Here is a 12545-nt window from a genome sequence, read left to right as displayed (position 1 = left end):
GGGGGAGAGATGTTTGCCTTTGTTCCAGCAGGAAAAGAAAAAGAAAAGCAGTGGATTCCTTCCAAATTTGACAAGGGGACATACCCTGAGCATCTTGGCTGCAAACAGAAAGAAATCAAGAAGACCAATAGAACAGGGAACTTATATCCCTGATCCCTCTACATGGGAACAGCTCTGAGTCTGGCTGAGACATGAAAATATCACCAGTCAAGACCAGCTGTACAAAGCCAACAAATTTTGTTGGCTACAGAATTCTCAAGACTTATCATGATATCCTTTTAAATGGCATAAATAGAAATTTATATTACAGTTTGGTTCTACAACCAAACTAACATAAAGAAAAACAGCTAGATGCTTTACCTGCTTGAACTCAGAGCAAAGAAGCATTATTAACTGAACTGTGCATACTGCACATTCCATATTTACTTTAATGCAGAAATATAGAATACCATTGAAGACTATATAAACATATATAAGAGCAAAAGGACCAGACACCAAAGACAAGTAGCCCAGGTAATCCTACCTGATTGTTTCAATGCTGTTTCCTCAGAAATTTGAATCCAGGGCAATTTCAATATGGCTGGCTAGATCATTGAGCATCACAGATCGTTCCAGTCAGGACTTGAGAGATGAGCTGAAATTTCATAGCATGCATGCAGAGACTGGATAGTAAATGCTACAGCTAGCTTTCTTAAGACTGACTAATATACTAATTTTATTAGCTCCCCCCCCCAAAGAGGAAAACCAACAGGAGGCAATTTTAAGAGAGCAATACCCCCTTTCCCAAGAGGTGGGGTGGATGGTTTTGGTTGTTGAGTGGATGAGGGGTTCTTGCCATCATTTAAGGGGGGTTGTTACAAGTTGTGATGATCTTGGACAGGGAGGAGCAAAATGAGGGAGGTTGGATTCAGGGACTTCCTTTTTCTTTCCTCTATCCTCCTTTCTATCTAGGATTAGGAGGAGATGGGGTGAAAAGAAAAAGGGGGTATAGTAATAATTGGATAAAAGGCTATAGATTATTGAATCTACTTTTAGACCAAGGAGCATCAACGACCCAAATATCTTTACATTTGGTATGGACTTTGTATATCGGTACAGATTAGGATTATGTTTTGCTACAACATACTATGTATATATGTTTCACTTAAGGTATTGTAGCTATGTATTGTAAAGATCTAGTCCTTGAAAGCTACTATTGCCAACTGTTTAGGATAATCAAGAAATGTGGGCTAACAGTCAAACAATCAAAATTATGGACATAGCCATTTAGAAATTACAGAAATATGTTTCCAAGGTTAAGCAGAGAGTTAAACAGCTAGAAGCAAAATTTGCCTATGTACTATATATATATATATATATATATATTATATAATCATATATACTATAGCTAGATAGGTGGTCTTCAAAAACCTCAGAGATGTACAGAAAATGGCATTTAAGGATGCTTCATTAGCAAATGGCTTTTTTGACAATGAGACAGGTCTGCTCCTGGCAGCACCTCCATTCTATTTCAAAGATGATGAAGAGCACCAGGAGCCTCCTTATGGAGTTGGCTTCAAATGTGCCAAGCTGCCACTGGGTAGAAACTGCCCTCGCTTCCACTGCAGACTGAATGCTGTCCAAGCTGGACAAACAAGATGCAGGAGAGTACACTGCCAAGCTTTGTCAAGACAGGGTAAGGTTTCCTTCGTATCTCCTGCTTCACAAAGTGTGTCAGATATACTGGGTAGAGTATACAGGTAGAGTACTTTCTCCAAGGTTGCCAAGTGCAAATGGACTGGACATTGTGAACATAATTTTGCCTGATAGTTTTCATAACTGTTCTCATTGTATATAGTTTATTTTTCTAAGAAAGAAAGCCTTGTATTAGACTAAAAACGGGAAATGTGTAGAGAATCTCTTGTGCACTGAATAAAAGTATCACCTGCCAATGAAAGCTGTTGGCCTATGAGCTTAGGCAGGAAATAGGAGGTGGGAGTTCTGGCAGGGGGATAGAGTCAAGAGTGGGAAAGATGCACCTAAAATGCTGATGAAGACAGATACATGAACCTGAGGAGAGGTAACTGCGTGGCATGACTTACAACACTAGTTTAAACCTGATAAATGAGTCATGAGCTAGGAGAAACAGGCCAAAGAGAGAATATATATATATATATATATATATATATATATATATATATATATATATATATATATATAGTCTCAGAGTCATTATTTTGACAAACCAAGAGGCAGATTGGAAAACCCTGAGGTAGGGGTTGGGGATTTAGCTCAGTGGTAGAGCGCTTGCCTAGCAAGCGCAAGGGCCTGGGTTCAGTCCCTAGCTCCGAAAAAAAGGAAAAAAAAAAAAAAACTATGGAAAACCCTGAGGTAAAAGAACTTCACAACTTTCATTAAATGAAGCAAAGTGGCCAAACCAACAACTTCAAGAATAATCAATCATATATTGGAAAGAAGAGCTTCATCTATTCAAGAGTCTCAGATAACGACAATGGCAGTCCACTTCCACCTTCCTCACAGCCACCTGGTCCTGAACCAACCCTGAGGTAGGTACAAAGACAGATTACTAAAATCGAATACATTTATTCAGGCCAGAGGGATGGCTCAACGGCTAGGAGCACTCACCTGCTGCTCTTCCAGAGGGCCAGGGTTCAATTCCCAGCATTCACATAGTAGCTTATGATCATTTGTAACTCCAGTTCCAAGGGATCACAACCCTCTTCTGACCTCCACAAGCACTGCATACACATGTGGTACACAGACATACATGCTGGCAAAATTCCCATACACATAAAATAATTTTTTTCCAAAGGATTTATTTAATTTGTGTATATGAGTACACTGTAGCTGTCTTCAGACGCACCAGAAGAGGGCATCAGATCTCATTACAGATGGTTGTGAGCCACCATGTGGTTGCTGGGAATTGAACTCGGGACCTGTGGAAGAGCAGTTGGGGCTCTTAACTGCTAAGCCATCTCTCCAGCCCCAATTTTTAAATGTTTTAAAGATTTATTTATGTATATGAGGGTTCTGTCTGCATGAGTGCCCGCCTACAGGCTAAAAGTGAGCATCAGATCCCATTACAGATGCTTGTGAGCCCCCATGTGGTTGCTGGGAATTGAGCTCAGGACCTCTGGAAGAGCAGTCAGTGCTCTTAACCACCGAGCCATCTCTCCAGCCCGGAATAGGGTTTTTTAAATGTGTCTATGAGAGCATCTGTGCACATGGAGGCCATGGAGGCCATAAGAGAATATCAGATCTGGAGCTGGAATACAGGCAGTCACGAACAACCAGACGTGAGTGCTGAGGACCAAACTCTGGGCCCCTGCAAGAGCAGCCAGCGCCCTTTGCCTCAGGGCCATCTCTCTAGCCAGGAACAGACCTTCTAAAACAAATCAGGAAGGCTGCGGGGCTGGGGATTTAGCTCAGTGGTAGAGCGCTTACCTAGGAAGCGCAAGGCCCTGGGTTCGGTCCCCAGCTCCGAAAAAAAAAAAAAAAAAAAAGAACCAAAAAAAAAAAAAAAATCTTACTAATCAGGAAGGCTGCTATCTTAGGGTTTCTATTTCTGCACAAAACATCACGACCAAGAAGCAAGTCGGGGAGGAAAGGGTTTATTCAGCTTACACTTCCACATTGCTGTTTATCACCAAAGGAAGTCAGGACTGGAACTCAAGAGCTCAGGAAGCAGGAGCTGATGCGGAGGCCATGGAGGGATGTTACTTACTGGCTTGCTTCCCCTGGCTTGCTCAGCTTGCTTTCTTGTAGAACCCAAGACCACCCGCCCAGGGATGGTACCACTAACAGTGGCTGGATCCTCCCACCTTGACCACTAATTGAGAAAATACCTTACAGCTGGGTCTCATGAAGGCATTTCTTCAAGGGAGGCTCCTTTCTCTGTGATAACTCAGCTTGTGTCAGGTGTCAACCAGCCAGTACAGCTGCCTACTAGGACATCTCGGGAGCTCATAGATCTTCAATTTGAATGTTTATGTCCAAGATAAAATAATTCTATCTGGACAAGAGATATGTTAATGTGGACAAGCAACTCCCAGCAGCATCCAAAGAAAGCCAGAATGATCTGAAGAGAGGCAGATTGTGTTCACAGAAACTTTTTTAAAAAGACTTGTTTTAAAGCCAAGCCTAGTGGTGCACACCTTTGGTCCCAGCACTGGGAGGCAGAGGCAGGTGGAGATCTGTGCAGGAGTACCAGGCTACACAGGAGACTGACAACAACAATAAAAACCACAAATTAAATAAATAAATAAATAAATAAATAAATAAATAAATAAATAAATAAATAGGCCAGGCAGTCATTGTGGATGCCCTTAATCCTATCCCGATACTTCAGAGGCAGAGGCAGGCCGGATCTCTAAGTTGAAAGCCAACCTGGTCTACAGAGTGAGTTCCAGGACACCAGGACTACACAGAAAAACCCTGTATCAGAGAAATAAACAGATGAAAAACAAAAATTATTAATCGTATGTGCTGTGATTGTTTTGCCCCCACATGTTTGTGCGCCACCTGCCTGTCTGTTACCCTTGGAAGACAGAAGAGGGCGACAGATCCCCTGAACCTGGACTTGCAGATGGTTGTGAGTGCTACCGTGTGTGTTGGGAATCAAACTCAGGTCCTCTGTGAGGGCACACAGTGCTCTTAACCAGCGAGCCAGCTCTCCAGCCCTAGTGTATGCCAAAATCTGGAGCAACCTGCCTGTGGAAAGCCAATGGACCAGTGTGAGATCAGTGTGATGCTATACTATATCCCTCAAGGATTTAGAAATTACAAAAAAGAAAAATGGGAGGGACTGGCACATTTAATAAAAGTGCCAAGTTTATATCCATATCCAAAAATATAAACACTGTTGAAAGAATCTGAAAAAGGTTTAAATACATGCATACTGGACGAGAATGTTGTTCGAATGGTTGTGCATCTGCAATGAATATCCAAATTCAGCAGAAGACACTGAAGAGTCCCCGCTGACCTTTATAGATGTAGAAAATTTTCTAACACTTATGTAGGCAAAGAAAGAACTCCAGGGCACAGTACATGCCCACTGCCCACAAAGGCCCTGGGCTCTGTCTCCAGCACCACAATAAAGTAAGATGAAATTAGTATGAATTACAGGGGGCTCAGAATAATGCAAGTAATCTTTGAGAAGGAAATACAGGTATAGCAATCGAGCTATATATATAGTTCAGTGTAAGAGCAGACATCTAAAGCACACCAGGTCCTCTAGGTTCAGTGAATGTTGTTAAAGACAAGCCAAGAAAGGATTATTGCAAAACACTAGTGACCAAGACCATGTGGTACTGACATACAGGGGTCAAACAGAATTGAGGCTTCAGAAATAAAGCCTTGTGGCCACAGGACATTTTTCTCGTTGCTAGGCCAAAACACCTCACCAATTTTTTAAGAAAGGAAGGGTGTGTTTGGAGGGCTAGAGAAATGGCTCCGTGGCTAAGAGCATTTACTGTTCTCACAGAAGGCTGCGTTTGCTTCCCAGCACCCACATGTCTGCTCATGACCATCTAGGGGCAGACACACAGATATACATACATGAAGGCAAAAAATTAATGTACTATTAAAGCAACTCTGAGAAGAATTTTTAAAGCATTTGAATAGAGGTACTTTGAATAGGCAAATAAAACTGTTCCCCAAAGCCTATGAGTTGTTGGTTAGGGGAGGCCCCTGAGACCCTCAGTTGGGCAGCTGAGGCCTGCTGCACACAGACCTAGTCAAAAGCCCATGTCTGGGGGAGATCACAAGCTCTAGAGAGAAAGCTACTATCCTGCCCTTGTTTTGCTAAATGGGCATGGTGTGCCCATGCAACTGCCTTCCGAAGAAGTGCCTATACGCACAGGCTACTGGTCCTGTCGGGTTTGGTCAAAGGAGCATCTTTTTACAGTAGGCATTGGGAATGCAGCGACTCATGACCGGTCAAAGTGTCAGGAACCAGGGGCAGCTGAGTGCTCTGCCCTCTCTGTGTCTGCATATCTCCCCGTATTGCTGTACTGCAATACCTGTATCGCTCCCTTCAAGGCTTAGAGAATGCTGCAGAAGAAAGGGTAGAAACAAAACAAAACAAAACAAAACAGGAGAATGGAGTGAAGTGCGGTGAAACTGTCTTCTGAGCGTGCTGCAGCCATAACACTCTTGACCTCACAGCTGCTGTTGCTACCCGCCCAAGATCAGGTCCATCAACACCCAGTCCTGGAGGTGGGAGGGGACTTGTGAAGCCCCACCTCTCTCTGAAGGCTTATACAGTTAATGGTTGCGAATGTAAATATCTTACTCAGGCTCTTGCAATCACAATGGAAGTCACTGGGAAAGGGGCGTGGGAAGATAGAAGGAGAGGGAGACAGACAGACAGACAGACAGACAGACAGACAGACAGACAAGAGAGGTGATTAGCAGGAGTGGCAGGGAGGGCGGAGAGTAGAGATGGTAATGGTAGTGAATGTACTCAATCTATATGGATGACAATGTCCATGAAACGTATGCATAATTCCTATATGCTAATAAGCCATAAAAATCACCCCACCTTCTACCTGGACACACAATTTAAGCTCCCACCAGGTGACACAGAAAGTCATTAGTTATCATGATTGAGTCAATATTTCCTGAGAGGGTGGAGAAACTCCTTTATCAGAATAAAAATTGAAAGCCTGTTTCCTACTGGGCATGGTAGCCCATGCTTTTAATCCCAACACTTGGGAGGTAAAGCAGGCAGATCTCTGAGTTCTAGTCTAGCCTGGGCTACACAGTGAGACTGTCCGAAAAAGAAAGTCTTCCATCTAAGAACTATAAAAGCAGCACATACATTTATATCCAGAATTGAACAGAGGCATTTTAAGACAGAAGAGGCTGGTGGAGGACACCGTTTGGCAGTTCATTAGTTCTCCTGAAAGTCAGCCCCACCAAGACAGAGCCCAGGGTGAACAATTCTTATTAGAGCAGCAGCAGCAGCAACAACAGCAGCAGCAGAATGGGGGCCAAGATGAGGCTATGTATCCCTGCAAAATTTTTACACGCCTCACTTTGAACTTCCAACTTACCTAGAAATCCTTGAGCAGGGAAAACAATCCCCAAATTTGCTTTCCCAGACTTGCAAACCCTGTTGTTTGAAACCTTTCTAACCATAGCTGGGACACCCCTGGAGTTCACTGCACAGCTGCCAACAAGAAGAGGGGACTGGGGTAAATCCTTCCTATTCCAATGAAGAACAGACCAAGGAATGGTGGTGGCCAGTCCACCAGGGATCACAGGCAACCTCAGATATGTAATAACATTCCTGTGTCACCTGATAGGACCTTAAAATGGGTGTGAAACCAGAAGGTGGGATGGCTTTGATAAAACATTAATCATATGTAATGTTTTATTGACATTGCTATGAAAAGTTTCCAGGGAGGCTATGTAGGAACTGCCAACATCCCCAGGGGAGAAATTATTCCCACACTACAATGAAATGTCTCACCACAGTCACAGAGCGGTTGTTCGATGCATTTGATCGTTAGACGCATTTGATTCGATGCAGTTCGATTGAAACAACATGCTAATTAAATAATGAGAAGGATTTGTCTTTTAAAAAATTAGGTTGGTATAAAAAATCATAATAAACCCACAAGACTGTCCTTACTCTTCCACACAGGGTAGTCTATGCCACTCACCCACCTCATGCAGTCATCAACCTCATTATGTAGCCCAGGCTAACCTGTAACTCCTGGTTCAGCCCCACCAAATTCTGTGGTTACAGGAACCAGGACTGACTGCCATAGTTTGAGGCAGGATGTCATTGAGCCCAAGCTAGCTCTGAAGTCGTTATGTAGCCAAGGATAACTTGAAGATCTTCTTGCCTCCATCTCCCCAGTCCTGGGGTTACAAAGCTGTACCATCATCCCCACCCTACTTTTAGGGGTACGATTTATTTTATTTTTTTCTGAGTTTGAGTGTTCTGCCTTTATCAACGTCTGTGCACCATGTGTATGTCCGATGCCCTCAGAGACCTTGGAACTCAACTTAAAGATGATTGTGAACCATTCCGTGGGTGCCCAGGTCCTCTGGAATAGCAGCAAGTGCTCTTCATTGCAGAAGCCCCAACCCCTTTGTTACCCCGACGTCCACACTTCTTGGAACCTTGATAGTATACTAGGGGGCTACAGTCTATTAGGCAGAACTGTAACACCACATGTCATCAGCAGATGTCGCAGCCCTAATATGTGACAAAGTCACGCCGCAAAATTACTAGCCAAACGGCAGCCATTGAGTACCTGGTGTGTTCCCACAGAGCGTGTGCCAGGGGTTTCGGGTTAACATTGCCACATCACAGTGAGGTTTAAATCTGTCAGTCATATAGCGTACATGCAAGAACAGCCCAGCTCGGGGAGCGAAGTTATTACTAGGAAGTGGTGAGAAAGTGGGGCTGCAGGCCTCCAAACACACAGCCCCGCCAGCAGGGGGCACGGCGTCCATCGCGCTGGGGGCCCAGCCTCAAAGCTGCTGCTGCGCACTGCGGCCGGGACGGGCTCTCCACCACGGTGTGCTATGGTGGATGGAGGCTAGAGCCATAGCAGGGGCTCACACGCGTGGGGCGGCCACAGCGCCAGCATCCTGAAGGAACTTCTGGAAGGGAGAAGCCGGGAAGTCGGCAGAGCGGATGCAACAGCGCGCACCCCTGCAGCCTGAGGATAACACTGAGCCTCTTCCTCCCCGGCCCAGGTCTGCGCGCGCAGGCTGCACCTGCCCGCGCACCCGGGCCGCCACGTGCTGTGGCCCCGCCCCGCTCCAGTCCTCGCTCCCCCACGCGTTCCCCGCCCCGTGCGGCTCCGCTCCGCTAGGCTGCGCAGGGCACCGGGCGACCGAGAAGGGACCGCGTCGCCTCTCCCTCCCCCTACTCGCCCCCACCCTCTCGCTCTCCCCCGGCGGGCGGGGCCGCAGCCGCGCACCGTGGGCTCGCGCCCCGCCTTTGTCTCCCGCGCTCGCTGCCGGCTGCCAGAGCCGCTTTGTGCGGCGCGGCCGCGGCTCAGCATGGACGTGACGGTGTCGCAGCTCGTTGAGCTGTTTCTGCAGAGTCCGCTGGTGACCTGGGTGAGCGCTCGGAGCGGCACCGGGGACCGGGAGGCTCCGTGTCGGGTGGGCGTCCCGCGGCTCCCCACTCGGGAGCGCGCACCTGTTCCCAGCGGCCGTGGGGGCGGGGAAGGGGGGTTACCCCTCCTGAGACCCGCGGTAGGGGCGCCGAGTGGGAACGCGGACCGGCGGGCTGAGCTGAGCGTGCTGCTTTCCAGTGCTTCTGAGACGCGAGGAATTTGTTGAAAAGTCCCTTTTATTTATTTCTGTATTTTCCTCGCGCTCTGGGACGCTGGGGAAAAGTAGCCCAGGAGAAGTTTTCCTCTTGTCCCGCGTCTGTTGCCTGGCGCGGGAAAGGACAGCGGCTCGGGAAGGATAGGCTTGCTGCCTGCGAAGAAGTACCGGGGTGGTGGGTGACCTCCCTGGCCTGCCTTGTCCCTCCCTCGGCGGCAGACCGACATGCTTTTTGCTTCCCCGCAGGTGAAAACTTTTGGCCCGTTTGGAAGTGGCCACCAGGACAACTTGACTCTGTACATGGATTTAGTGGACGGCATCTTTTTGAACCAAATCATGTTGCAAATGTAAGTTGCCTCTACAGAGAAGATGCTTTAGGAAACCTAAGATTGTAGTGTGGATGCCGGAAGGCCAGGGAGGGATTCTGTTCAGGTGGGCGGTTGGACTCCCCCTAGCACCTTAAGGAAATTTACAGTTTTCTCATTTGCAAACTCAAGGACTTGATGGTAGTCTGAGCACTGACATCAAAAGTCCCTTTTCTTTTTGGAGGGACACAGAACTGTAAAGAGGGTCTGGTTACAGGAAATGTCCTCTGGGTCTGGTGCATCGCGGTGTGAATGCAAAGAAAGTTTCAGTGTGGCTTGGGAACTGAGCTTCTGAATCTCCTTTCCTTCCCAATTGTTGGACCAGATGCAGTCGTTAAGCCTCCTTGTGTGATTTTGGATTTAGAAGGCACACAGGCAGCCATACTGTGTTTGGACCACTCGCTTGGGTTTAAACAGAGTCCCGGCGATATTACTTGCTAGCTGCGTTTCTGACCACATCCGTAGGGGAGTTCTGCAGAGCCTGTGTCTGTCTGACATCTTACCACCACTTAGGTGTTGGCTCCTACTCCTACATTCTGTGTTTAACTTAGAAGCTTCAATGACAGTATGAGTCACAGGCACTTGGAACAAAATAAAACTGGATCAGCCTTTACATGTTCCCACTCAGCGGGAACCATGGAGGTGTTACACTCAGTAATCCATTAGCTAATGAAATACAGCTCGGATTTGTGGCTGCCCGTGGGGGCGGGTAGGTGGGTAGGGGGTGGTTTCCCAATTAGACGACTCCATTTGTTTTCATAGGACATTTGATTCAAGTGGTAGAAACCTCTCTCTCTCTTTTTGTAATTCTTCCAATCTCACTGGGCTTCAGCATTTGACCAGATTCTAAAGAGACGTTTGCTGTTGGCTTTGGCTGTGCTTCTCAAAGGACCGAAGAGAGCAAGACTCTCTGAGGCTGCCTCCAAGCAGGTTTGGGCTCTGGCTACTTTCCTGCCACCCGGTTCAGCCGGGCCCCGAGAATGACTGGGTACTGTTAGTGTAAGGACCATACACAACCTACCCCTGTAAAGCTTGAGGCTGTTTAATTAAAAGACACAGCAGAGTCCTCCAGTCTCCACTTAGCTACACACAGGCACAGGAGAGAACAAAAGCCCAGGGACCGATTCTCTTTCTTCCCTGACCTTTGAAATTCCTGAAGCCTTTACCACTTGCCTGTAAATCGGGGAAGCTCGTTGGACTTTTCTGAAAAAAAAAAAAAAAAAAAAAAAAAGCCAGCTCATCACTTATTTGCATTTGGCCCTGGCTAAATTCTGTCGAAGGGCTGGCCACTCCCCTCCCTGACAGCTTCCAGAGTTATTTTTCCCTCCTGTGATAGGAGTGTGGTGTGATACGAGTGCGGTCACTCTGGAAGAAGGACCTCATAGGTGTGCAGCAGTCCTGGGACAGCCGCAGGGACAGTGAATGTCTTTCATGGACCAGGAAACAGAGGCAGGAGTGGGCACAGGACCTGCCAATTATAATTTTCTGCTTCTAGGGAATCATAACTTGGCGCCAGGTAACAGGCGTTTTTTTTTTTTTTTTTTCCCCCTCCGGAAGTGGGCGGGGCTTGACTGCCAAACGGGCTGTGGTGTGACTCCCTGGAATGTATTTTCCCCCCACTCAGGGCTGTGACTTAAGCTACACGCATTTTACTCCTTGTAAAGTAACCTTGATAAAATACAGATAGGGCTCCTGTAGTGTTCTGGTGTTTACCCAGAGTGTCCAGGTTTCTATACCTGCCACCTCCGGCGGTGCGTAACTAAAAGGACCTTGGATGATATGTGTTGTTGCACATCTCTGTTCCTAACACTTGAAAGGTGGCGGATCAAGAGATAAAGGCCAGTCTCAGCTACATAGCAGGTTCAAGGCCAGTCTGGGTGACGTGAGACCTTATCTCAAAACACAAAAAAACAAAACCAAAAAAGACCCCTGACTGAGTGTTGAGCATCCTAAGGGGTCGGAGTAGGCTTGAACCTGAGGTCATCCTCCCACAAGCAGTGTGACTCTGGGACTCTTGGTAGATGCCTCAGTTTCCTCATCTTAAAAGTGGGAAGTAAAGCTCTACCCTAAAGAAATGGTCGTGGAGATCAAGTGAGACGATTTGCTAGCTTAGACTGGATAGGAATGGCTGTTGGGGTCTGTCACATACACAGAGTGCTGGGTTTCTTCAGTCTGCTTTTGAAAAGGAAGTGTGTGAGTGTGTGTGTGTGCACACGCCTGTGGAGTTCTGAGGGCAGCTTGCAGGAGTTGAACTCAGACTTGTGCCTTACTCTGAGCCATCTCACCAGTCCCTCTGCAGTCTACTTCCTTCCCTCTGTTCCTGATGAAATAGAGGCTGAGTCTAAGGTCTAGGCTAACACTTGACTTCAGCTGGGCCTCCAGAAAGGTCTTCCTTTCTGCCCAGTGGAGCAGTGTTAACCTGAGGATAAGGTGAGTGATGGTGGGTACCCAGAGACTGCTGCTGGGCTATTTTTGATCAGTTCTCTCCAGGTGGGAGGCGGTGGCCTTTGGATATGGCAGAGCGGTGTGGCTGACTGGGTTGGGGTAGGGCTGAGATAAGAGGCTGTTACCTAATACTTCAGAGCCTTCTGAAGGCTGGCTGTGGTCACATGACTGCACCTGGCCATTGTCTGTGGCAACCCGAGAAGGCTGGGTAGTAGTCCCTTGGCCCTGGCCTCACTGACATCAGGCTCACCTGGAAGCAGGAAACCCCTCATGGGCTCAGCTTTCAAGGGAGGCCCAGGGCTAGGATTCCCAAATGAGAGTCTACAGAGTAGTCTGGATCACCGACTGCAGTAGTCTGGATCACTGACTGTTTTCCTCTTGTCTGTGAGGACTGCAGGGAAACTGGAAGCATTGCTAGCTTCAGACCAGGATAGATTC

At 47.1% G+C, this 12545-nt stretch overlaps 1 protein-coding gene across 4 annotated transcripts in view; it reads left to right on the top strand.

The window, feature by feature from the left end:
- Positions 1-8958: 8958 nt before the first annotated feature.
- Ccdc88c (coiled-coil and HOOK domain protein 88C) overlaps positions 8959-12545 on the top strand; it is a 119559-nt gene continuing 115972 nt past the window's right edge. For 3 of the 4 annotated variants that reach the window (XM_087553894.1, XM_087553895.1, XM_087553896.1), the window contains exons 1-2: positions 8965-9084; positions 9544-9644. In XM_087553894.1, the coding sequence (XP_087410020.1) occupies positions 9025-9084; positions 9544-9644 (161 nt within the window). In that variant the 5' untranslated portion in view covers positions 8965-9024. 4 annotated transcript variants of the gene reach the window in all.

This window comes from Rattus norvegicus, chromosome 6 (assembly GCF_021556685.1).
Source record: "Rattus norvegicus strain SHRSP/BbbUtx chromosome 6, alternate assembly SHRSP_T2T, whole genome shotgun sequence".
NCBI lineage: Eukaryota > Metazoa > Chordata > Mammalia > Rodentia > Muridae > Rattus > Rattus norvegicus.
The sequence above is the reverse complement of the archived record's forward strand: the minus strand, read 5'-3'. Positions and strand labels throughout refer to the sequence as shown.